At 40.4% G+C, this 27,448-nt stretch overlaps 1 protein-coding gene across 1 annotated transcript in view; it reads left to right on the forward strand.

Annotated features, from left to right (window-relative positions):
• The window catches only part of gpbp1l1 (GC-rich promoter binding protein 1-like 1), a 70,316-nt gene that overhangs the window by 16,097 nt on the left and 26,771 nt on the right, over positions 1–27,448 (forward strand). The window contains exons 2-7 of the mRNA XM_034182726.1: positions 8,370–9,661; positions 10,065–10,179; positions 21,130–21,259; positions 23,663–23,991; positions 25,513–25,588; positions 25,755–25,951. Coding sequence (XP_034038617.1) covers positions 10,120–10,179; positions 21,130–21,259; positions 23,663–23,991; positions 25,513–25,588; positions 25,755–25,951 — 792 coding nt within the window. The 5' untranslated portion in view covers positions 8,370–9,661; positions 10,065–10,119. The remainder of the gene's footprint in view (positions 1–8,369; positions 9,662–10,064; positions 10,180–21,129; positions 21,260–23,662; positions 23,992–25,512; positions 25,589–25,754; positions 25,952–27,448) is intronic.

The raw sequence follows: 27,448 nt of genomic DNA on the forward strand, positions 1-27,448 counted from the left end.
AAAGCCACACACTGAGTGAAATAAAGCCTTTTAAGAGAAAGGGTCAGCGCGGATCGTCTTAAACAGACTTATTGTGCATTTTAAGTGAAGCGTTGTGTTTGTATATATTTAAAAAAAAAAAACAAAAAAAAAACACGTTTTGCTCCACTAGCCATTCTCCACCTCCGCAGATGAAGCGAAAGGACGCGCACTTTAAATGAGTCATGTTTAATGATTTAAAAAAAAATGCTTTAATTCAGATTTGGTAAGAGTTTTTATCAACGGGCAGCTTTTGTGGAAACACTGCAATCCACAGCTGTTTCTCAAAGGCTGTGTTATTTGCCAAGTATCCACAGAAAAAAAAGAATTTGACTTTGGTTTGAGCTGCACTCTGTACAGCATGCGTAAATATATACTAAACACTAACTAAATCACAGTAATAAAAAGTGCAAATGAAATATGCAATAAGAAGGAAAAAGAATGCACTGTCCGCAGACTGAAGATTTCACAGAGCGCCTGGGGTTATGGTTTGGCAAAGCTCCAAAACTCTTAATATGAAAAAATAAATAACCCAGCAAAACAGAGAGAGGGAACACCCAAAACTTAAAAATCTGCATGATGGCACAGCAACATTGTGCCACTGCTTAGGGAGAGCCCTGCCACTACTGTATTGTTTAAAAATACAAAGTACTACTTTTTATCCGATTACTCGATTTATTGATAGACTATTCGATTCCAAAAATATTCGATAGCTGCAGCCCTAATAGCAAGCCCCAAAGCCCACAGCACTCGTACTGGTCAGCGACATCCAGTGCTCAGGTGCATGACCAATAATTCAATTCATAGAATTAAAATGTTTTTACATTCACTGAAACTTTTAAGTGTGGTGCAGTTATTTATACTGTACACATACTGAAGTGCAATTTGGGCCTGCAAATCCAGCATTTATATATGAATTTTTGCCACATTTGTTTTTATGTTCCATTTATTTTGTCATATAAAACCACTAACTTAAAAAAATATATGTATTTAATGGCTTTATTTTGACACGAAACATGCTTTTTCTAAACGTGACTGTGTGGAGAACAACAAAAGAAAAATGAACCCTTCTTCTTTTGTGGCGTATAAGGAGGTCTCCCACCCTGTGGAAGACCTCCTGTGTGGTCCCGGTTCCCAAAACACCACACGCCAAGGAACCAGCCCATTACAGACCAGTTGCCCTGACCTCCCACCTCCATGAAGACCATGGAACGGCTTGTCCTGTCTCACCTCCGCACCATGGTGAGCGACATCCTGGACCCACTGCATTTTGCCTACAGGCCCAACATCGGGGTAGATGACGCTGTCACCTACCTACTGCAGCAACTGCTCACCCACCTGGAGACCGACGGGAGCCCTGTGAGAGTCATGTTCTTTGATTTCTCCAGCGCTTTCAACACCATCAGTCCGGCCCTGCTGCGGGGGAAGCGGGAGGGTGCAGGTGTGGATGGACATCTCGCCGCCTCGACCATCGACTACCTCACTAACTGCCCGCAGTACATGCGGCTGTCAGTCTGAGGTGGTAAGGTGCAGCACCAGCAAGGCACCGTCCTCTCATCTTTCCTCTTCACCCTCTACACCTCGGACTTCACCTACAACACGGACAGCTGCCATCTCCAGAAGTTCTCTGACGCCGCCATTGTGGGTCGTGTGTCTGAGGGGAACGAGCTGGAGTACCGGTCGGTCATCACAGACTTTGTGGACTGGTGTCAGCGCAACCACTTGTGTCTCAACACTAGTAAGATGAAGGAGATGGTGATCGACTTCAGGAGGAAACGCCACCTCACCCACCGGTGAACAACCAGGGGGAGGACATAGAAACTGTGGACAGTTTCAAATACCTGGGTGTTCACCTCAACAACAAGCTGGACTGGAGTCACAACACTGATGCCCTGTACAAGAAGGGACAGAGTCACCTCCACCTCCTGAGGAGACTATGATCCTTTGGAGTGAGCAAGCCTCTGCTTAAGACCTTCTATGACTCTGTTGTAGCCTCAGCTCTCCTATGCTGTTGTCTGTTGGGCCCCGGCCAGCACAGAGCGGGAGAGAAAGAGACTGAATTAGCTGGTCAGGAAGTCCAGCTCTGTCCTGGGCTGTCTTCTGTACTCTCTGGAGGAGGTGGCTGAGAGGAGGGTGTTAGCCAAGTTCAAATCCGTCATGAACAACTCCTCTCACCCTCTGTAACGGACTGTAGTGGAGCTGAGCAGCTCGTTCAGTGACAGGGCGAGGCACCCTCAGTGCAAGAAGAAACGATACCACAGGTCGTTCCTCCCTGCTGCTGTCAGACTGTACAATAATACTGTGAAATAACCACATGCAATAATATGTCCACAAATCACGTGCAATATTATGTCCACAAATCATGTGCAATAACAACTTGTTTACAAATCCCTGCACTAATGTCACCTTATTACATCTAAATTCCACTTCACATATTGTAAATAAGATGCTCCGATCTCTTTTTCAATCCCAATCGTGTGTGTGTACATATATATGTATATATGTGTGTATGTATACGAGGTCTATTAGATAAGAAACCAACACTTTTATTTATTTTTTTTAACTATATGGATTTGAATGACGTGCGATTACACCAATCATGCTTGAACCCTCGTGCGCATGCGTGAGTTTTTTCACGCGTGTCGGTGACGTCATTTCCCAGTGGGCAGGCCTTGAGTGAGATGTGGCTCAGCCCTCTCGGCTGAATTCCTTTGTTTCATATGCTGCTCGAGACGGCGCGCGTTGCTTTATCAAAATTTTTTCTGGACCTGTGAGGAATATCCGAGTGGACACTATTCGAGAAATTTAGCTGCTTTTCGGTGAAAAGTTTAACAGCTGATGAGATTATGGGGTGTTTCTGTCGCTGTAAGGACTTCCCACGGAGCGGGATGTCGCGCAGCGCTTCCAGGCGCTGTCGTCGGCCTGTTTCGACCTGAAAACATCCTAATTTAAGGCTTAATTCACCCAGGACGTCGTGAGAACAGAGAAGATTCAGAAGAGGCCGGCATGAGGACTTTATGCGGACATTCCACTGTTTAAGAACATTTTGTAATGAAAGACGTGCGCGCACAGATTCGCCGAGTCGTCACGGAAACGAGTCGTCACGGAAACGACTCGGCGAATCTGTGTGCGCCGCGACAGGAAAAACACCTCCGTGTTGAAAACCATTTGTAAAATTCAGGCGGCTTTTGATGGCTTTCAACAAGTGAGTAACTGAGAAATTGTTTAACAGCTGGGCATGTTCCAACTTGCCCGTTAAGGTTTCCAATGGAGGTGTTTTTCTTGTCGCGACCCCCCGCGGTCGGGTCCGGCCCGACATGCGACTCTGCCCGCACGTTCTTTCATTACAAAATGTCCGTTAACAATGGAATGTCCGAATAAACTCCTCATGCCGACTTCTTCTGAAAGTTGTCTGTTCTCTGATGACTTACTGGGTCAACAGAGCCTGAAATGTGGAAGTTTTCAACTTGAAACGGCGAGACGCTGCCGCCTCGAAACGAAGATCGGCGTCAGGCGCCGTGGGCCGTCCTTAAAGCGACACTACCAGACCAAAATCTCTCATCAGCCGTTAAAATTTTTACCGAAAACCAGCTGAATTTATCGAATGGTGTCCACTCGGTTGTGCCTTACAGTTTTTGAAAAAATTTTTATCAAACAAAGCAGCAGTCTCTGAGCCATTCCTAAACAATGAAAAAATGACGAGAGGGTGGGCAACTCCTCACTCAGACTGCCCACAGGCGAATGACGTAACCGACAGGCGTGAAAAAACTCTTGCATGCCCACGAGGGTTCAAGCACGTCTGTAATCACACGTGATTCAAATCCATGTGGTTTTTGAAAAAATAATAAGGTCGGATACTTTTCTAACAGACATCGTGTGTGTGTGTACAATTCTATTTCTGCCTTGTTTTCTTATTCCATTGTACTGTTACTAGTATTATTGTTGCTTATCTTTGCACACGCTGTTGATGAACATTTTCCTCTACTTGCACCCATCGTGTGTTTTTTAAGCACTGACGTAACGTGAATTTCTCCTCTGTGAGATCAGTACAGTTTTTATCTGCATCCTTATTGTTACATTGTTGCCACCTGCTGCATCAGTCCGTTATAGCAGGACTACATCCTCTCGATGAGTCCAGTGTCTTTTAAGTATTTAAAAAGCTAACACTTGACCTTATCGCTAAAATACTTCATACTGAAACTTCCTTCAGGCCTTATAATAGATTTCCTTCAGTTTTTACTCGTTAATAGATAAACCATTCAAAAATGACTATATTTTGCCTGCATGGGGTCAGTCCAGCTCAGTTCACCCAGTGAATTAAACCTCACCCCCTCCAATTTATATGAAATTTGGTGTAGAGGTAACTCATGGCCAGAAAAGCCAGAATTTAAATTTTCGTCTTTCGGACCAGTGGTTTTCGAAAAATCACAATTTTAATTTTTCACTTTTTTTCAAAAAAGGGCATGGTTGCCAAATTTCAGATTGCTGTAACTCAGCAACCACTGGTCCGATTTTGAAAAACAAGGTATTTTTGTAAAGGGGTGACCACAAGGAATCTATATTTGTTTATGCATTTGGGTATTTTTCACTTGGATGACCTTTTGACCTATATTTTGACACCGGAACACACCCAATCTCTTTGACACCATCATGAAAAATGTAGCCCTATGTGTCAACTACAACATATTTTCATGCAAAACCATGTGGAAGTTGACATACCCAATCCTTCATAAATTCAGTGTCTGTTTTGTATACTTCCATACATTTATACACACAGTGCCTCAGGTTGATACATTCCAAGATATACTGTCAATCATAATTTAACAAAAGTGAATAAAATTTCACAACTGTCTGTTTTATGATCACTGGCTCTAATTTTTACTCAACAGGCCAATTAAAACAGTGGTTAGAAATTCTGGCAAGGTCATCATAAGAAATATTGTAGTTTCTGGTTCAAGAAGCTTATCATATAATGTACATTAGATTCAGGAATCAACAGTGATCATCTCAGGATGGCCAGTGGAAGATTTGGGCATTATCGTAGCTGCAGCACACAAAGTTGTGAGGTCTAATGAATGGAGGAATATCAGCACTGCCTTCATGTTCACTACACAAGGGTTCTTGAACTGCCACCAAATCTGGAGGGTTCACTGAGTTTATAGACCTGCATCCTTATCAATGAAACGATGGAACTATAATGTTCCTTTGGTCTTAGCAAAGTTGAATCTAGGCTTAGTGCTTATCTAGTGCGGTATAAAATTATACATGCACCTAAAAAGCGAAACACTTAGTGCAAGTCTGAACAAAACAGACAGCAGACAGCGCTCCGATGTAGTACTGAAACCTACTACGTAATTGTCCTTTGGACATTATTCCATCTAGGGTGCTTAAGCAGGTTTTTGATACAGTTGGACCATTTCTTCTTCACTTTTTCAATACCTGTCAATTCTTGGCCCTGCCCTTTTCTCGTTGTACATTGTCATTAGGTTGTGTTATTGCCCATCACGATATGTCCTTTCATATGTACGCGGATGACTTCAAATCTATCTGCCTGTGACCTCTTCTTCAGATACAGTCCATTAATTCCTGTCTCATTGACATATAGCATTGGCTATCACAAAACTTTCTCTGTCTGAACGAGTCAAAAACTGAATTCATCCTCTTTGGTTCTTCCAGCCGATTCACTTAAAAACATCACTTATTTGGCTCCCAGCTCAACCACACTGTCGGGAATCTGGGTGTGATTTTTGCCTCAGATTTAAAATTCAGTAAACAAATTTACTCTGTGGTTAGAGCAAACTTTTTCCAACTCAGTTAGCCAAGGTCATACCTTTACTAAACCGTAGAAACTTTGAGAAAACCATTCATGCTTTCATTAGCTCACGTCTGGACTATTGTAACGCTCTATACACAGGACTTAATCAAGCCTCTCTTTACCATCTGCAGCTGGTGCAGAATGCAGCTGCTCGGCTTCTCACCAGCACTCGCAAACACGACCACATCACACCAGTTCTTTACTCCCTCCATTGGCTCTTGGTTCAGTTTTGAATACAATTTAAACTCTTGATGTTCGTCTTTAGTTCAATCCATGGCCTCACACCGCCTTAACCTCAGTGACATTTTGACCCTTCACCAGCCCAGCAGAGCCTTGCACTCTTCAGACCAACATCTGCTGGTGGTTCCAAGGTCGAGGTATAGACAGTGGGGCGATCATGCCTTTGCCGTGGCAGGTTCTAAACTCTGGAACTCTCTTCCTCTGGAGTTAGGCTCCATCTCATCCCTGCCCCTGTTCAAAGCCAGGCTGAAAACTTTGTTTCAATTGGCCTTTGATGCATAGAGCTATGACTCCCTGTGAATTGACAGCTGTAATATATTTTAGACATACATGTTTATTTTATGGTTTTTAACTTTGTACAGCACTTTGATCAACTATGGTTGTTGTAAAGGGCTTTAGAAATAAAACTTGATTGATTGACTGTGGGTTCCCAGCCGTCGGGTCAGTAGTCACCACGTCGAGTAGACTGTGGGTTTTTTTTTTTTTTTTTAAACAGACACACACACTGCTTCACTTTAAATGCACAGTAAGCCTATTTCAGATGATAGGTGTGGACCCGCTTTCTCTTAAAAGGCTTTATTTTACTCTGTCGCATTTGAAAATGGTAGCTTTAAGGACTAAAGGACTAAATTATTAGCTGTTACACGGCCTGAGCGTATGCGCTAGTCTTCTGGGGGACGTTACAGCGCCACACACAGGCCTGGCATATGTACTACAACGTTAAACAAAACTTCGAGGCGCAGAATTTGCCTCGATCATTTTTTTGTAGTCAAATTATTCAAGTAATCGTTTCAGCCGTAGTCAGATTGTTTGTTACAAGTGCGCACACACACACACTCCCTTGGTTCTGTGGGGGAGTTCGTGTTCAATGGAGCAAGTGGGCTGTGCATGCAGACATGGAGCACTTTAAGCCTCTGGAGCATGTAAAACTGTACAAATTAAATATTCTGATTAATTCCTCAAAAATCTGAGTTTAATAAAATACTGAGTAAAAAGGTGCACCACACCTGTGAATAAAACAATTAGATCCAATCAGTAACCACAACCAGGGGTGGATTAATGCAGTTTACCTGGGCAGAAGCCCAGCGGCCCAGAGTTATACGGGAAGGCTCATTAATGTCCACAAAAATGTTTTAGAGAACACACGTAGCAACTTGAACACAAAATGCTATCACGAGCAACTTTAACCTATCACACAGATTGTTTTAAGGAAATGACAGAGTTCAGAGCGAATGAGGAGCCTACAGAGCAGTATAGTGTAAATTGAAATCGGAATACACATGTCTAAGTTGTGCTGCTGTTGTGTTCCCCCCCATTGCAGTTCATATTACAGTTTGAGCTGTCTTGAGTGTTGTTTAGAATTTGTGCTTGTGTATATTTGCTTCCCCCCATTTTTGAACTCCAGAGAGAGGCACAGTCCATGATGCCACTGAACGTTACTGTCTCATTTTGCAAACTAGCCTGATAATTGAAACAGCCGACAGTGGTTATCAAAATCCCTGTATTATTATTCATTTTTATATATATATATATATATATATATATATATATATATATATATATATATATATATATATATATATATATATATATATATATATATATATATATATATATATATATATATTTGCAATTCTACAATTAGAATTACTATTGAAAAGTTAGATTACAATTAAATTATGATTACTAGCAAAATAATAAAGTAAATGTTTTCTTAAATATGTTTATTGGCAGAAATACATCAACTTCTTCTCTTTCCCAAAAAATACCTTAAGGTCCTTGCATATTGTTGGTACTAATGGAAAGGAAATCTTCTGAACAAATTTGTTGAATTTTTTAAGATCATTTTAGTTTAAAAAAATTATTAAAATTTTATTTAAAATTGCCACAATTATAACACTTTTTTCTCCAAAGATTACAGTGAAATTACAATTACCGGTTTTTGGTTAAAATTACAGATTACATTAGATTCATGGAAAAAATGTAATGAGTACAGTTACAGATTGTGCCTACCCAATGTCTGCTTGTAATAGCATCAGGGCATTCCTCTGGTTCTTGTGACGGAGCTAGATGGAGCCTGGTGATGCTTGTAATTCTGATTTTAAACTCTGCTCCCTTTATAATGTCACACATAGATGGAAGTAATCCCAATGCACCTGTGTAACATCATGTGACATTTTCTGGTTTAATCCTAAAGTCTTCTAAGCATCAAGACTGGCTGTTTGTTGTTTTGTCTACCACCAGCTCCAGAATTGACTAATATTGTCTTTCATTTTCTCTCTTTCCCTCTATGCAGGTTTGATCCATTCCTGTACAGATACTGTCAGTCTTCTGCAAGAAAAGTGAAAACTCCACTGACTCGTTCTGTTGGAAAAGATAAATCTAGATGGAAGACCTGCTTTACAGATGAATACATTTTTTTTTCTTTCCCAAGAAAGAAGCTGATTACAGCATCTGAAATCTGATAGTGAAGTTTGTCTGCTTTTAAAGATCTTCTGTGCATTGTCTAATGCCAAAAATAGAAGTACTTTGGGGTTGAGTTCCCCCCGCCATTAATTTTTGAGCTTGCATGCCAACAAAAACTGAGCAGTACCCTTACTTTGTTTCTGTCACAACACTCAGAATAGTTAAATGGCCATCATACAAATGTGAAAGTAAACCATATACACATTAAAACCTGCATTATAATGCATCACACGACAGCATCCATATATCACTAACCATAACTGAACATGACAGTAATGTAACATTGGATTTTACATCTTTCACTGTCATGTGACTTTGAATCTTTGAGCATTATTTTTTTCCAAACTCAGTCTTTTTCACCAGTTTAATGAGGTGAGCAGTGGTTTTCAGCCCACTCCATTGCAAATAAAACTGTCTTGATTTCCTTTTTTTTTTTCTTTTTTTTTTTTTTTTCTTTTTTTTCTTTTGCATGTATCAGTCACTCAAAATGATTCGGTAAATAGTGAGTGAGCAACAGACCCTACTGGCACACAGTGTGGCAGGAAAACCTGTCATTGCTTCCCCCATCTGGTGTCAAAACTACTATCTGCTGTTAATGCTGTAGGACAACTTTTAGCAAACTTTTTTTTTTTTTTGATTTAAAAACAGACAACTTGGCTCTGCCTCACAACCTGAACAAATCAGAGGTCAATCATTGAATTTTCCCAATCAGCATCCAACTCAATCAGCATTTCTCTAAAAAAAAAAAAAAAAACTAAAACCAAGTGAAATAAACAAATTTGAGCAACTTACCTGGGGAAAACTTGCCTCTACTTGGAACTGCATAAATCAAGTTGGACATCAAACGCTTGGAAATCTTTCAAGAAGAAGGCTTTTTGTTCAGTCTCTGCTTCATAGTCACTGCTTGGACAGTTCATCATTCCGGATCATTCCTGTGACCATTTGACCCATCTTGCAGTGCTTCATCCAAGATAAAGGGATTTGCTTCTGGAGAGACTGCTTGCTTTGTGCTGGTGAAGGTGGAGAGGACGTAGTCTTGTGTGATCAGCGCCAACAGGCCTGAGGAACTGAGCCCAGCTGGACAGGGAGAAGGCAAAGGACTTCAGAGCCACAGACTCTGGGGTAATGATGCTTAAGTCCTAAATACAAAGGCCAGAATGTATGACAGCTTGTTCTATATGACATGATGTGGCATTAATTTGTCCGTGAAGTGTAAACTGATCACAGTTTACATGCTGCACTACATAGTTTGATAACACCATAATGAGCAGTGCATCAATTATGGCTGCTTCTAAGAATAGGAGGGGTTGTTACTTTCTTTTCTCCCACCATCACCTGTCCTCTGACAGAATGTTGTGCTAAAGTTCTCTGTACCTAACAGTAGCCAAAAACAAAAGAACACATATAAAGATACTAAGTAGTTGCAAACTGTTATTTTTGTTCCAAAGAATGGGGGTGCAGGCCAAATACTCAAATGTTATTCCTGTTGCATTTTGTTGTTTTTTTTTTTTGTTGTTTTTTTTAGATCCTTGCCATGAGGTTTGATGCCTCAATCCACTGACTGGAAACACTGGACCTAAATGGCGCAGCATGACTTTGTCCCTGCCTGGCTTAACTTTTCCACACCCCAACCTGCCAAGGTGAGTGTGTGTGTGTGTGGGGTGGGCTTCAAAGTAACTACACAAACACCTCGGGGATATACACTACCTTTATGTAATAAAGGATGTATCATCCTCAGGGACTGACTGTGCAATCAGCGCAAGGTTCAGCAGAGGGTCATATTGACACTGTACTCTCTATGTAAAAGATAAAACATTAAGAGATAACTGCAGTTTTTGTCCATCACTGGCCAAATGCCTGAAGTGGGATTATGTTGTGGCGATGTCTGTCTCTGTTCCATCCACCCAAAAACACTGAGTGTTCTGAAATCAACTCCCTTCACGTTTTAGGGGAAATTTCCTGAAAATTTGTGCAAGTCCTTGTTATGGGTTGGTAATACACATATAATATTGTTCAAGTGACACATTTTGACAGAGTTATGGCCCTTGATTAACAAACCTAAACACCGCTACTTACATGAGTTGGTGTCTGCATTCTGAAATCAACTACCACATTGTTGCAATGTTATCAGAATTTAGCATGCACTTGTATCAAAGCAGCATTTGACAACAGGGGATATTGTGCTGTCAGAGCACTCTTGTTTAAAGATGTGAAATTACAGGAGCACTGCACCCCCTTTACATGGAAAACATGCAGAGTAGGTGATCTCCAGGACCTTGTTACTCCTTTGTTGTACACCCCGAATGTGCACAAAATAAATGCTGATCAGTATTTTCAGATGAAGTGTCCTGGGCAGAAAAACAAACTTATCACCCACCACTGGAATTTTTCCTGCTGGCTTTGAAACTGCTGTAATCAAACCTCTATTCAGAGTTCATATGGGTGCTTGAAACCCTTGAAAATGCTTGAATTTTAATGTTGTTTTTTCAAGATGTGAAAAGCACTTGAATTTTGGATATAGTGCTTGAAATTGTAATGTCATTGTCAGTTTATGATTACACTCTGTCAAGTCAGTTATAAACTCGCCATCATTTCCATGAAAAGGCTCATTAAAATCAGTCCTTTGTGGCCCGGTGTTGCAATTCAACTCAAAATGGTACTCAGTAGTTTGTATGGTCCCTGCGTCTTTGTATGCATGCCTGACAACATCTGAGCATGCTCCTAATCATAAGATGGATGGTGTTCTAGGGGATCTCCTCCCAGATCTGGACCAGGGCATTACTTAGCTTCTAGACAGTCTGAGGTGCAACCTGGAGGCAACACATAGACCTAAACATAATGTCCCAGAGGTGTTATATTGGATTTAGATGATGCATGCCAGTCTCCATGAACTGCCTCCATACTCTCAATACATGAGGCTGGGCATTGTTGTGCAACAGGAGAAACCCAAGACCCACTGCACAAGTCTAGGGTAGGGGTGGGCAATGGGGGCAGAGACACTGCAGGTTTTCCGTGCAACCAATCACCTCATCAGGTGGATTGCTGATGAGCTTCTCCCCTGAACATAAACACCTGATCATTAATGAAATCACATGATGAGGTCATTAATTGCACGGAAAACCTGCAGTGTCTCAGCCCTTCATGGCACATGATTGCCCATCCTTGGTATCCCCTGACAGTGGGTCCAAGGCTTTCATCCTGATACCTAATAGTAGTCGGGATGTCGTTGTCTAGCCTGTAGAGTTTGTGTGTCCCTTCCAGGGACATGCCTCCTCAGACCATCACAGACCCACCTCCAAACCATTTATGCTGATTAATGTTGTAGGCAGCATAACGTTCTCCATAGCGTTTCCAGACCCTTTCATGTCTGTTACATGTGCTCAGGTTGAACCTGCTCTCATCTGATCTGTGAAACACACAGGGCGCCAATGGGGACCTGCCAATTCTGGTGTTCTATGGCAAATGCCACTTGAGCTCCACAGTGCCATCCAGTGAGCACGGGGCCCGCTACAGGACATCAGGTCCTCAGGCCACTCTCATGAAGTCTGTTTCTGATTGTTTGTTCAGAGACGTTCACACCATTGGCCTGCTTGAGTTCATTTTGTAGGACCCTGGGAGTGCTCCTGTTGTTCCTCCTTGCACAAAGGAGCAGATACTGTTCCTGGTGATGAGTTAAGGACCTTCTGCAGCCCTGTCCAGCTCTCTTAGCGTAACTGCCTGTCCTCTGTAATACCCTCCGTGCTCTTGAGATTGTGCTGGGAGACACAACAAACCTTCTGGCAATGGAGTGTATTGATGTGCCATCCTGGAGGAGTTTGACTGCCTGTGCAATCTCTGTCCAGGTACTGCATCTTGCTGGCAGTAGTGACACTGACCTGAGCCAAATGCAGAAAACATGAGGGAAAAAAATGTCAGTGGCCTCCGCCTGTAAAACATGTTCCTTTTTGGGGGTCGTCCCATTGCTCCTCCAGTGCACCTATTGTTAATTTTCAGTAACACCAAAGCAACTGAAACTGATTATCCAACCCCCGCCCCAATCCACCTCGCAACTGACCAGATCAATATTCCTGAAGCGAAGCCGACCTGATGCTCTGAATAAAGTGTGTGTGTGTGTATGTATATGTGTATATGTATGTATGTGTATGTATGTATATATGTGTATGTATATGTATGTATGTATATGTGTGTGTGTGTGTACTCCACAAAAAGCCCCCCTCCCTGCATGCATGTAGTGAAATTGTAAATTCCTGAGAGAAGAGTAAAATAAAATAGTCCTACCTCATTGCCACAAAATCTCAAGTATGTTGTGGTTTCCATGTTGCTTATGCAGCTGCAGTACCTCATATTTCAGACTTTTCCCTGTCATGCGGACACCTGCCGTTCTCCTTTCGTGGAACCATTTTATCAGCTCCTCTTCAGTGTTTTGGGAACACACTTTCCTCCCCCCACCAGGCAGCCGTTTTGCTGTTTTAGCCAGGGCTGCAAGTTTATCCTTGTTCCTACACCACTCCCGTATGCTTTTCCTATCGACTAGGAAAACCGAGCGTCATGGTGCTTTCCCTTCTCTTCCACTGCTTTCACAACATTTAGCTTGAACACTTCCGAGTAACGTTTGCGCAGAGCCATTTTATGTAATTGTATAGCAGCTACTGCATGCAGTAAAAGAACATTCATTTAGAGTCTGCAATGCTTCTCTTGCATGCAGTACACATATACGTACATACCGTAAGGCCGTACTGTGTACAGCATGCATGCAGTACACAAATGATCGTCAGTAAATTTCCACCTTCACGCAAATTGCAGGCCCCTGGGGCATTTAGCAATTAATTCTCACTTTACCTGTCAGGCTTTGGGCAGCACTGTGGCTTAGTGGTTAGCCTCACAGTGAGATGGTGCCTGGTTCTTTATGCACTTTTCTTCATGTTCTCCCTGTGTGCACCTCTAGGTACTCTGGTTTCCTTCCACTTGGGAAGACACACAGGTTTGGTGAACCAAAGCCTTTAAATTGACTTTAGGTAGTAGGTGAGAGTCTGGAGGTGTCTATCTATCCATATAGGCTGTCTGAGGTTTACCCTGCCTCTCGTTCAATGACTGTTCTGAAAAAGCCTTTTGGTGCAGAAGCCTACGAAAAGTCAGTGAATTTACACACAAAACACATCTTAGATATTTCTATGAATCTTATTAAAGAAGGTTGCGTCTGTGAAAAAAATAATTAATATTTTTGACTTCTGTGTGGAGCAAAGCAGCAAGAATAGTGAAAGAAGCTTTAAGAAGTCTTTAATCCCTCATCTTATCATGTAACCTCGAGGTGGTCCATGTGCCGCATATCTGCTGAAATCATTGAGTTCCACAACAATAATATTTTGCCTTTTTTTTTTTTTTCTCTCTCTCTCTCTATTGTAACAAAATTCTGACCTCACACTGATGTTTACAAAACTACAGCTTTTTTTTTTCTCCTCCCAAAACGAAAACAGCTGGCTGAGCTTAGCTCAGAGGTATGGAGAAACATTCATGCCAAAATGTCTGAAAGGAAATGCTTTTGACAAAAACTAGTTTTTATTTATGTCCAGAGATCAAGGATCCAGTGACCAATTTAAAATGTTGACATAGAAAACCTGTAAAGCCTACTTTTAGTACACAGAAAATTCACAAGTGGTATCGATAAGGAATTGGATCGATAAGTGGAATCGATAATGGCATCGATATCGATTAAAATCTTATCAATACCCATCCCTATTCTCTGGGTTTATAGATGTTGTAATTGTTTTATGTAAAAATGCCAGAAGAAGCCCAGGTTGCTTCTCCATTATTTTCAATTGGAATCATTGCAATCGATTCCTGTTTGATATTAGAGTCCTGCTTATGTCAAACACTGTCTGTCGTCTTTGTTCCAGAGTAATATATATGTATATATATGTATGTATGTATGTTGTCTGAAATTCAGTTTGCGTTTATTAAGTTCCACGCATCTTAAACGTATCAGACACAGATTATCTGGAATTTTGTTTTAGCAAGTTTTCATGGTCTCTACTGCCATCTACTGGCTAGTAGTGTTCATGGCAATATTCACCCTAAGTACTGAGCATCTGGGCACCAGTAGATGGCATTGTTCTATTTATATTGACACCGTTTATATCCAATGGCTGTCTACTTACAACTTGGCTTTGTCTTGCAAATGCCTTTTTTCTTTTAACACAAATAAAAAAAATGGCATATTTTACAAAAGCACATTTATATGTAAACACCAATACACACCTCACATTAACGTGTTGTTTTTTTTTTTACATAGAATGAACGAGTCAACCAATCAGTGTTAGCGGAGGCACATTTTACCCCTTTGGCATCTGTCTGTTACAAAACTTCAGAATTAATGCATTATTCAACATTAAAAGATATGTTATATTTTAACTTTGTACAAATGACAGAATTGACATTAATGGAGTTATTCTTTCAGTGTTAATTTTATTTATAAATCAAAACCATAAGTCAGCACTGCTATTGAGTAGAGAGTTGAGCTTTGTTTCTTCTCTCAGCTGTTTCTCTGCTGCAAGCTATGTAGTAAACAGGCACTTTTTACAAAGGCGCCAAAACTTTATCAGAGGTACTTTATAGTGTCCTGAAGTATATAAGATCGGGAGACATTGAATCCATAAACGTCTACACTCTAAAAACTTGGGTTTAAGAGAATAACCATTTTCAGCCTTCTACAACATATAATTCATGACAAACTCTTATCCAAATGTCTATTTAAGTTTATAATATAAACTTGAAGGTTATGAAAAATGTATTAAGGCTAAGTAGGGATGCTTACACTCTTAGAAAAAGCGTTAATCTAGGGAAAGTGACTAAATATTGTATAACTCATTGTGAATATCAATATACCTATGCAATATACAACCCCTGGCAATAATTATGGAATCACCGGCCACGGAGGATGTTCATTCAGTTGTTTAATTTTGTAGAAAAAAAGCAGATCAGACATGACACAAAACTAAAGTCATTTTAAATGGCAACTTTCTGGCTTTAAGAAACACTATAAGAAATCAGGAAAAATAATTGTGGCAGTCAGTAACGTTTACTTTTTTAGACCAAGCAGAGGGGAAAAAAAATATTGTCTCACTCAATTCTGAGGAATAAATTATGGAATCACCCTGTAAATTTTCATCCCCAAAACTAACACCTGCATCAAATCAGATCTGCTCGTTAGTCTGCATCTAAAAAGGAGTGATCACACCTTGGAGAGCTGTTGCACCAAGTGGACTGACATGAAACATGGCTCCAACACGAGAGATCTCAATTGAAACAAAGGAGAGGATTATCAAACTCTTAAAAGAGGGTAAATCATCACGCAATGTTGCAAAAGATCTTGGTTGTTCACACTCAGCTGTGTCTAAACTCTGGACCAAATACAAACAACATGGGAAGGTTGTTAAAGGCAAATATACTGGTAGACCAAGGAAGACATCAAAGCGTCAAGACAGAAAACTTAAAGCAATATGTCTCAAAAATTGAAAATGCACAACAAAACAACCTAAAGGAAATGGGATTTACATACAGAAAAGCTAAACGAAAGCCATCATTAACACCTAAACAGAAAAAAACAAGGTTACAATGGGCTAAGGAAAAGCAATCGTGAACTGTGGATGACTGGATGAAAGTCATATTCAGTGATGAATCTCGAATCTGCATTGGGCAAGGTGATGATGCTGGAACATTTGTTTGGTGCCGTTCCAATGAGATTTATAAAGATGACTGCCTGAAGAGAACATGTAAATTTCCACAGTCATTGATGATATGGGGCTGCATGTCAGGTAAAGGCACTGGGGAGATGGCTGTCATTACATCATCAATAAATGCACAAGTTTACGTTGATATTTTGGACACTTTTCTTATCCCATCAATTGAAAGGATGTTTGGGGATGATGAAATCATTTTTCAAGATGATAATGCATCTTGCCATAGAGCAAAAACTGTGAAAACATTCCTTGCAAAAAGACACATAGGGTCAATGTCATGGCCTGCAAATAGTGCAGATCTTAATCCAATTGAAAATCTTTGGTGGAAGTTGAAGAAAATGGTCCATGACAAGGCTCCAACCTGCAAAGCTGATCTGGCAACAGCAATCAGAGAAAGTTGGAGCCAGATTGATGAAGAGTACTGTTTGTCACTCATTAAGTCCATGCCTCAGAGACTGCAAGCTGTTCTAAAAGCCAGAGGTGGTGCAACAAAATACTAGTGATGTGTTGGAGCGTTCTTTTGTTTTTCATGATTCCATAATTTCTTTTCTTAGAATTGAGTGATTCCATTTCCCCCCCCCCCCGCTTGGTCTAAAAAAGTAACCGTTACCGACTGCCACAATTTTTTTTTCCTGATTTCTTATAGTGTTTCTTAAAGCCAGAAAGTTGCCATTTGAAATGACTTTAGTTTTGTGTCATGTCTGTGATCTGCTTTTTTTTCTACAAAATTAAACAACTGAATGAACATCCTCCGAGGCCAGTAATTCCATAATTTTTGCCAGGGGTTGTATGCTATTATTGCAAAACTTACCTTCTTGTGACTTCTTTGTGGCACCACTGATTCCAGTCAATCACATATTTTTAAATTATTTGTCTTGTACTATTTGTTCTGCAGATCTAGATTTGTTGTCCATTTTATACTCTCCAAAAGTTAATTATCTTAATAGCTCCACTAAATAAATCTTTCCAGCTTTTTTTTGTTTTTGTTTGTCGTTAACCCCCCCCCCCCCCCCCCCCCCCCCCCAGGCCAGGGGGAAAACAGAACTCACTACCCACACTGTCGACAAGCTGCGCGCTCCAATTTTGGTAAGCGGCATTTGTGTGAGGACGTGTGTTGTGCTCTCGGCGGATTTTCCTTGCAAGGAAAATGGCGGAACGACTGGAGCAGCGCTACTGCATCAGATTTTGCCAGAAACTTTTCAGTCGTGTGACTATCCGAGAAATTGTGGAAGAGGTGGGCATCATTTTTCAGTCCAGCATGTCCTGTGAGACTTCAACACGAAGCTGCTTTTGCTCCGCCATTAGCAGCTTCGGCACGAATTTCGGCGCCACTCTTTTCATGACCAAATCTTCTGTCACAGCGGAATGTGCCGAAAAAGTGCTGATGTCCACCTCTTCCGCAATTTCTCGGAGATTCACACGATGGTCCCGCATCACCACAGCGTTCACTTTGGAAATGACCTGGTCATTTCAGCATGTTGATGGCCGACCGGCGCGTGGCTCGCTCTCCACCGTTGTGCGGCCGTCTTTAAACCAGTTGTACCACTCCTTAATCTGTGTGATGCCCATAGGATCGTCACCGAAAGCCGTCTGAATCTTCCGAATGGTTTCCACCTGGCTGTCACCCAGTTTCTGGCAAAATTTGATGCAGTAGCACTGCTCCAGTCGTTCCACCATTTTCCTTGCAATGAAAATCCGCCGAGAGCACAACACACGTCCTCACATAAAGGCTGCTTACCAGCAACTGACGCAATCGACAGGCATGAAAAAATTCACGCATGCGCACGAAGGTTCAAGGTTGGCTCATGCAAGCACACGTGATTCAAATCTATCAGGTTTTTGCAAAAAATAAAAAGGTCTGATACTTTTGTATCAGACCTCGTGTATATGTGTGTATGTATGTCTATATGTGTATGTATATGTATATATACAGAAAACTGTCAAAAGAGGGAATAAATGTGTAAAAATGATTGAATATATCAGAGCAGTAAATTGATCAGTCTGTGTGAATGCGCATTGACTCAAATGTGCAGTTATTTCCACCAGCTGCAGCTGATCCACAACGTGAATTCTTCCTTCCAGAACAGCTCTTTATATAATATTTTGAATTATCTACCTGTTGTCACATGTACATAACGGCTGGCTTGTCATTCCTTCACTCATATTGTTATATTTAATAAGAAATAATAAGGGCACGCAGCAGCTACTGCTGAGTTCATGTACCGTCGGAAATTACACAACGTTTTTGTTACTTCAGATTCAGCAGTTGCTTGTGGCAATTTAATTGTATCCACACAAAAGATTAATTCTGGCCTATCGAAGGTGCCTGAGCCCAGTGAAGCTGACGCGAGGACGTTTCGCTTCAAATCGCAGAAGCTTCCTCAGCTAAAATTCTTGCTCTGGTAGTCTGACTTCTGTTTTGACTCTTGCAGAGAAGAATAAACAGACGCCAACAAAAGCTGGAGTTTTTAAAACCTAACCAGACCCCTCCTACCGAGAGGCCGACTGCTATAGGCTAATGACTAAACAATAGCTCTAATTAGCACCTATTGTGCTCTCGTTAGCACCCTCCTAATGACAGGGCAGCTGTCCCTCCTAATGATGGCATGGAAGCCTCTCTTGATGGCTCCCTTGACAACTCTCCTGATGACGTGAATGACTCATTACCATGAACAAAAGACTGAAACTGCTTTGACCTGAGTACCCCATTGTAAACAGGGGACAAAGCGTGTCTCAGACCCCTTCCCCGGTTAAGGCTGGGTTTCAACTGTTTCACATAGAATGCTTCCTTGACACCTCTCTCAAACCATTTCTTCTCTCTGGCTAAGATTTTAACTTTCTTGTCCTCAAACATGTGGTTAGTGTCTTTCAGGTGGAGATGAACTGCAGACTGAGGTCCATTTGCGCCCTCTCTGCGGTGCTGGTATAGCCTTTTGTGTAAAGGTTGCTTAGTCTCACCTATGTAGTGTTTATTACAGTTTTCCTGACATCTGATAGAATACACTACATTGCTCTGTTTGTAACTAGGGATCATGTCCTTAGGGTGAACTAATTTCTGTCTCAAGGTGTTAACCGGTTTAAAGTAAACTGGGATTTTGTGCTGTCTGAAGATCCTCTGTAGTTTTTCCCCTACTCCTGCTAAATAAGGGAGAGACAGTCCTCTTCTTCTTGTCTCCGTCTCCTGTCTATCTGGTCTCTTTTTTTTTTTTTTCTCTTTTTTTTTTCCTGGGACTTCTGCATTTTGTCCAGGGACCATCGTGGGTACCCACATACTGTGAGGGCTTTCCGTACAAGTTGTTGTTCTTTAGCCCTTCCCTCTGCAGTTGTGGGCACCTGTGTGTTGAAGAGTCCTGATCACCCCGAGCTTGTGTTCAAGGGGGTTGTTTGAGCCAAAGAGCAGATATTGGTCAGTGTGAGTGGGTTTTCTGTAAACCCCTGTCTGGAGCTGCCTGTTCTCTCCACTCGTAACATCAGTCCAAGAAGGCTAAATGGTTGTTTCTGGCATCCTCATGTGTGAACTTGAACTTGCTTCATTTTGTGTGTTTATATACATGTTTCTCATATATTATGTAAAAGCTAGAAGAAATAAACACTTCTAAATCTAAACGTTGTTTTTGTAACCTGATAAGACCTCTGGAGTCATTGACGACATTTTGCAGACGTTAGCTTGCACGTTAATTTTCGCTAATTCAAACCTCCTATGGAGTTAAACTTGCCTTATTAATACCTGCAAATGCAGAGGGTGATCTACAAATATTCCTTGATTTGCACATCATGAGCAAATGATTTTATTTGAACATGTACAAATTGTACATAAGACAATAGGATCTTAATAATGAATTAAACAACTGCAAATTATAAATAACACAGTGGTCATACGGCCGAGGGTCTTTTAGCGTTGCATTATATATTAGTTGTTCAGACAGTCTCATGTCACCAAAACCCATCTAATGCCCTGCTTCACATACACGTAGGCTAACTAAGAATCCTCTGAACATTACCAGTTTCTCTTTTGTATGGTCATTGACAATGGCTTTAGAAAATTCACTAACCACCATGTCTGGGATCCCTGAAATATCTCTGCCTGCTTTAGCCCCTGTCATTTATCCTGAAAAAAAAAACATGTCTCTTCTGTTTGTACCTGAGCCCAAAATATGGCCATCGGGTGTTGCAGTGACTTTGCGTCATCCATCCGTCTGTCTGTGCTCAGCATAAGTCCAGTCCTATTACTGCCAGGGTCTTCAAATTTACAGGGAACGTTCTTGGGACATAGGCCTTGGACAAGTTCAAAGATGCTAACCTTAACCTATTCTAAGGGATCAAAAGGTCACATTCTTTTGACACACTTTCACTTATTACATGGTCATATGGCCGAGGGTATTTTAGCATTGCGTTATATTTTCCGTTCTGGTGTCATGAGACTAAAATGGCTCAAAAGAGTACGAAGTAGAAAACACCTGTAACACAGGTTTAGTATTTAAAAACAAAAAAAAAAGTAACTTGGTAGAAAGTGTTGCTGAATTTAGAACAATTTATTTTCAGAGATCTTCCTACAGTTATAACTTGACTGTGTGCAGCACAATTGTGTCCAGTTGCACCATGTTCTTATGGAGCATGATAATGGCTCTGTTAGTTTCTGCTGTACCACAGCAGTGCTAACATGAAGGTAATCACATGATTTCAAAGAGTTGAGTCAAGATTTATGAACAAAGTAATTAACAGAGATGGTACATAACAAACAGTAAAGTGTGAATGTTGACTCTCTTTTATGGATTGAGTATCTTGTCAATATACCAAATTCCGTATGTAAAAGGTGCTTTTGACTCATGCTGTCTTAACCCCATTGTCCCCCAGTCCCCTGCTGCCAACCTTGACAAGCAAGGTGAAGCCCACCACCACAGAGATAGCAGAACTGCAGTGAGCCGCCGCCGCCACAATTCTTCAGATGGTGTTTTCAACAATGGCTCCCTTCGTGCCCCAGCAGGTAACACTGCAAAATGTTTGAAGGCTGTTTTTGTGTAGCATCATGTATATAATTATATTTTTAAGAATAACAAATGGAAAGAATATGGCATGTGGAAGACCACAAGTGTCACAGAAATAGTAATAAAGCAGTTAATTAAAAAAAAAAATCCTATCTAAGCCAATTTAATGCTGATTCTGTAATGTGAAGTGAATTTGGCTCTACAACTACTCTTGGATGGGAGTAAAAAGTGCGATACTTTCCCAGCCAAGTCTAGTGCCCATTTACACCTGGATGAACTGGGACAACGCAGATGAAGTGTCTTGTCCAACGACCCAAAGAGTTTGCACCAGGAATCTAACTGGTGTTCAATTTGGATGCATGGTGGTATTATCCATGTATACAAGTTTACATATGGGTCATTTGACAACAATTATATGTTCCCAATAGTCATAAAGCTTCCAATGTTCAACGGCATCAGTTGAAAATTAATAAACCCAGCAACCACACCATAGTATGTGTATATTTAAAAAAAAAAAAGAAAAGAAACTTTTAATATCTATATTATAATAGCCAAGTGACATATGTGTATGGGTTAGAGCATGGGGAAACTGGAAAGATCTGACATTTGCCATTTGTATGCTTGTGTATTTTGCATCAAGAACGAATGCTGTGAAAATGCAAAGTTGATAAGGACTAATATTTTTGGTGAAATTACCGATTATTAGATAACATAAGTGAACAATGGATAGTGTGCTGCCATGCACCATGTGAGTTTGGGGTTTTAAATGTTATTGTACTTCATGTTAGTTTAACAGTGTTGTTAGCGTTATTTATTTATTGTGTTTTTGTAGTACAATTTGTTTTAGTGTCATGCTGCCGGTACCATAAGTGAAAACTGTACTGTGTTTGATGTCTTCTGCCACAGTCTCCGTTTGTGGGTGTGTAAAATTAAGAGCACCTGCTTGCAGCAGAATGCAGAAAAGACAAAAAGCTGTGCATGTGTGCATCTTCGATCGATAATTTGGAGGGCTGACATTTGCCATTTGGTGTGCTTATGTATTTTGGGTCAAGGATGAATGCCCCCAAAACGGAACGTTGATGGGACTAATATTTTTGGAGCAACTACAGATATTGGTTAACAACCCTGAACAATAGACATTGCTAATTACATGCTGGACTCGGGCAATTCCAGCAGGAGGTGGTAAATTATCTTTATATTAAAAGCACAAGTGTGTGGGTGTGGGTTTTTGTTTTTTTTTTTTTTTTTTATGTAGCAAGTTCAATACATATATAATTGTAAATACATGGATGAACCAAGAAAGTGAAAACACTTATTTCCTTTGTGGTCCATTCAAAAATTAAATGATAAAATAGAAGTAAAAATAAAATGATTGTGTGTGTGTATAACAAGAACCTAAACAATTTATAAATACAGTAAGACAGTAAATGTGAAAAATAAGTAATAAACAGGAAATAAAAGGTTTGAGTTCTTCTAAAAATTGTTGAGGTCTAAGGTTTTAAAAACATTCTGGACTAACACACCATTCCAACTCATTATAGAAACTTTGCATAATTTATTACAACCCTTGAAAAATGTCAGCAACCTATTTTAAAAGCACTACCCAATCTAGAGCTTGTGGATCATCATGGGCAACATGCTATGCATATACATATAAAAATATGCAACATTTTATCAGCAAAGAAAATGGTCAAAACATATGTCTAGGAAATAAATTTAAGGCTGGATAGAAAGCTGAAAGGTTGACATTTTTCATACCAATGTCAATATTGGCCCTGCATTTTGTCAGTCTAGCATAAAGTCACTGCACCTGTTTGACACTCTTGGTCTGGTGCCAAAACTCAATCATTTTTGTTCGCTGTAGTATGGTTAATCTTGGCATTTTCCTGAGTCTTGCTTGACAATAAACATAAACTTCAGGGTCTCTGCAAGTAAAAAAGAAACATAAGTGATTAAGTTTGTAGCATTTAAGGGTCAAACAGAGTGTTTTAAATGTTGTATATTTTTTTGGGGACACCTTATACAGTGAGGCAAATAAGTATTTGGTCCATTTGGTCTGTAATTTTTATCGTAGGTACACATCAACTGTGAGAGACAGAATCTTTTTTTTAATTCAGGAAATCTGTGTAGTGGATAAACAGTTGGAAATAGATTTTGTTCACTATGTGAGACAGGGTTTCCTTTTTTGTATTTACCTCAGCATAAAGGGAAAACACTGCAGTTTTTGTTTCTAAGGGGTTCAGATGACAACAAAATTGGCTCAGCTCTCTTCTCTGACCTAAGAACCACCTCACCACATTTTTGTGAAAATACTTTTTGGAGTGTTTGAGACAGTTTGTTCAGAACATTTGTACCAATAGCAAATATGTACTACATGTGTGTATTTTATTTGTTCTGTGTAGGTGACGGATGGCAGCAGCCCTCTTTGCTTCTGAGGCATGACTCTGTGGACTCTGGGGTGGCAAAAGGAGGACATGGTGGGTTGGCAGGAGGTTCATGTTGGAAGGACACACCCACCTGGCATGGCACTCCACGCAGTGCCCAAGATGGCCACCACCATCAGGGACGCCATCCCAAACGGGGAGGAGGCGACAGGGACAGGCAGGGGGGACACCGGCAGCGCAATAGTAACTTCCATCCCCGCAAGGGCACCTCGTACCAAGACAAATTCCCCAACGAGGAACGCAAAGACAACAAGGACGACAAGCTGAAGTTTGTGGAAGAGGACTTTGTGAGTAGCTACATTTCTGTTATTTTCTTCCATTGTGATAGAGACACATTTCTTCGAGCAATTTTTATTTATTTAGAGACCTGAAGTTGTTACAGGTGTTGAGTGTTGTTTTTATATAATATTGTAGCCTTTTATTGTCATTGTACATGCATACAACAAAATTTGTCTTCTGCATTTAACCCGTCCTAATTACAGTTAGACACAATCCAAACACTAGGAGCCTTGGGCTGCCACAGTCCGGCGCCCGGAGACCAACTCCAGATGTAGAGACTCTGCCTTGGTCAAGGGCAGAGAAAGGAGCAGACCCTAAATAAGCATGTTTTTTGATTATTGGAGGAAACACACATAGACACGGGGCAAACATGCCACACAGAAAGGCTGGGAAGCAATCCCTCAACCTTCTTGTTGTGACGCATCAGTGCTAACCACTAATCCACCATGCCGCCATTGTAATGTAAAATATATAACAAAAATAAAGTTCACCCAATTTCAGGCCCTCAAAACTACAACCCCAATTCCAATGAAGTTGGGATGTTGTGTAAAATGTGAATAAAAACAGACTACAATGATTCACAAATCCTCTTCAACCTATATTCAGTTGAATACACCACAAAGACAAGATATTTAATGTTCAAACTGATAACCTTTATTGTTTTTGAGCAAATATTTGCTCATTTTCAAATGGATGCCTGCAGCATATTTCAAAAAAGCTGTTTACCACTGTGTTGCATCATCTTTCCTTCTAACAACACTCAGTAAGCGTTTGGGAACTGAGGACGCTCATTGTTGAAGCTTTGTAGGTGGAATTCTTTCCCATTCTTGCTTGATGTACGACTTCAGTTGTTCAACAGTCCGGGGTCTCTCTTGTATTTTGCGCTTCATAATGTGCAACACATTTTTCAATGGGTGACAGGTCTGGACTGTAGGCAGGCCAGTCTAGTACCCGCACTTTTTTACTACGAAGCCACGCTGTTGTAACACGTGCAGAATGTGGCTTGGCATTGTCTGGGTGTCATGGTGGGTTTCCTCACTCTTCTTCTTTCACAGTCACTCAGTTTTTGAGAACTGTTTACTCCACACAGATTTACCATCGAGTGCCATTCTGTTTGCATTTTTTCACGATTGATGTAAATAAAGACCAAGACATGCACTGACTTGGAAATGTTCATGTATCCATCCACTTACTTGTCTGAAGAAAACAGGCAATAAAATTATTTGCCGGTATTATGCCAAAGGGACCCATTACTTATGCAACCCATCATCTTGACTTTCAGATTTTTTGGTTAGTTTATATGAAGTTGTAGAGATTTACTTTGAGTTTAAGGAAACAAATCTACACATTTTATATTGAGAAGTCTGATTTACTTTTTGTATTTGAAATAGCATATACATATACTGAATACTTTTGGAGGGCACTCTAATTGTCAGTTATGACAAGTACAGATTTTTGGATGTGAACTAAAAAGTCCAATGTTTTGAATGCAGAAGTCTAATATACAGGTGCTTAATGTTTCTTGATAGCCTTCGCTCAACCCTGAAACAACTGGAAAGCCTGGGTCTCAGATGAGAGCAGTGGCTCCCCATGCTGGGGTGTGGGGTAAGAATTTTTAACTGCATCAGGCTGTCTGTTCATTTACTGGATAACATGCAGTACACTCTTTGGTTAACATCTGCCACAAAGTGCTGGAACAGCATTCTTGATCCATCAGGATTCTGAATCATCACCTACTAAACATTGCATGACTGTCTTTACTATGTTCCAGAAAATCCCCCGAGTGGAAAACAGATGGTGTCCAAAATGCTGGTTATCAAGAAGGTTTCCAAGGAGGATGCCAGCACAGCCTTCTCTGCAGGGTTTGCCACTGCTGGTGTCCTGCCCACCAATGGCAGTAAAGTTCCCATTGCAGGCTCCAGTGTCTACAAGAATCTGGTCCCAAAGCCTGCTGTGGCTCCCACCAAAGTAGGATAGGATTCACTGTGTTGTGTTCTTTTTAATCAAGATGTAATCTGTGAATTTAATGCTTTCAACAGAGGCCTAAACGGATTAATTACAAAACTCTGACTAATATGTCATTGTAATTAAAAATTAAATGTTGTGGCTAGAGAATCTGAAATTATTGTTGGAGCTCAACTTTCATAGAGATGTTAAAACTGAAAACAGTTGAAATGAACATAACCCCACCTTGTGTCTCATACATTTTGACTGTTGTAGTGACGTGCTCTTTGTGCCTGAAGTAGTGATTTGAAACGATTTTGACCTCTGCACAAACTTTCTATGGAAACTAGATAGATTATCTGCTGTTAGGCAAACAACAATACACAGATCACAAAATGCATGGGTTGGCAGAAATACTATTGTGCAACAGGACATCCTTATTTAAAAATACTGCATAATCTTTTTTTAATTACTAGAGGTACTCATCTCCACCCAGGTTAAGAGTAGTTAACATGTTTTAAGCGTTTTTTTTGTTTGTTTTTGGTTTTTTTTAGGGTGGGGGCAGTCTTCTTTTTTATGTTATGCATGCTGTTGGAATCAGTGCCTCAACATTGTGGTTTTAGGCTATAAATAAACTACAGCAAATGCTGTATGATTGTAGTAAAACTATCAAACCTGTGCTGTTTATTGATAATTCATTTTCTGTATTGTATTAACGTAGAATTAATGCAGTAATTCCACACACTCAGCTAAAGCAGATGGCAGTAAGCACATCTAAAGCTTTCTCTTTTTTGCAATCTGCCCATTAACACAAAGATGCTGTTTTAGAAGTGTAAATTTTATTTTCAAGCTGGCTGATGTAAGTACTTTAAAGCAGTGATTCATGATGGATTTAATTGTTCATGTGTCTTTAAAAACAACGTAATCTATGTAGAAGTCGTTAGCATTATAATACTAACGTTTGCATGACCAAATGGGTCCTTTGTGAATATTTTATTATGAATATCTGTGATAATATGGGTTGTTGTGCAGTTAATTGGTGCATTGAATCAGCTAAGAACCGTATGCTGCAGTTTGTGCATCAGCAGTGACGTGAGTCTTCCAGAAAACTCTACATGGTGGATCCTTGATCTCTGGACATAAATAGAAATAAACAAAATCTATAGTTTTTGTCAAAAGCATTTCATTTGACATTATTGGCATAAATGTCTTTCCATACATCTGAGCTCTTGTAGCCAGCTACGCTGCACGTCAGGATGTACAGTAGTGTTCAGAATAATAGTAGTGCTATGTGACTAAAAAGATTAATCCAGGTTTTGAGTATATTTCTTATTGTTACATGGGAAACAAGGTGCCAGTAGATTCTCACAAATCCAACAAGACCAAGCGTTCATGATATGCACACTCTTAAGGCTATGAAAATGGGCTATTAGTAAAAAAAAGTAGGAAAGGGGGTGTTCACAATAATAGTAGCATCTGCTGTTGACGCTACAAACTCAAAACTATGTTCAAACTGCTTTT

Source organism: Thalassophryne amazonica, chromosome 12 (assembly GCF_902500255.1).
Source record: "Thalassophryne amazonica chromosome 12, fThaAma1.1, whole genome shotgun sequence".
In the NCBI taxonomy this organism is placed as follows: Eukaryota; Metazoa; Chordata; class Actinopteri; order Batrachoidiformes; family Batrachoididae; genus Thalassophryne; species Thalassophryne amazonica.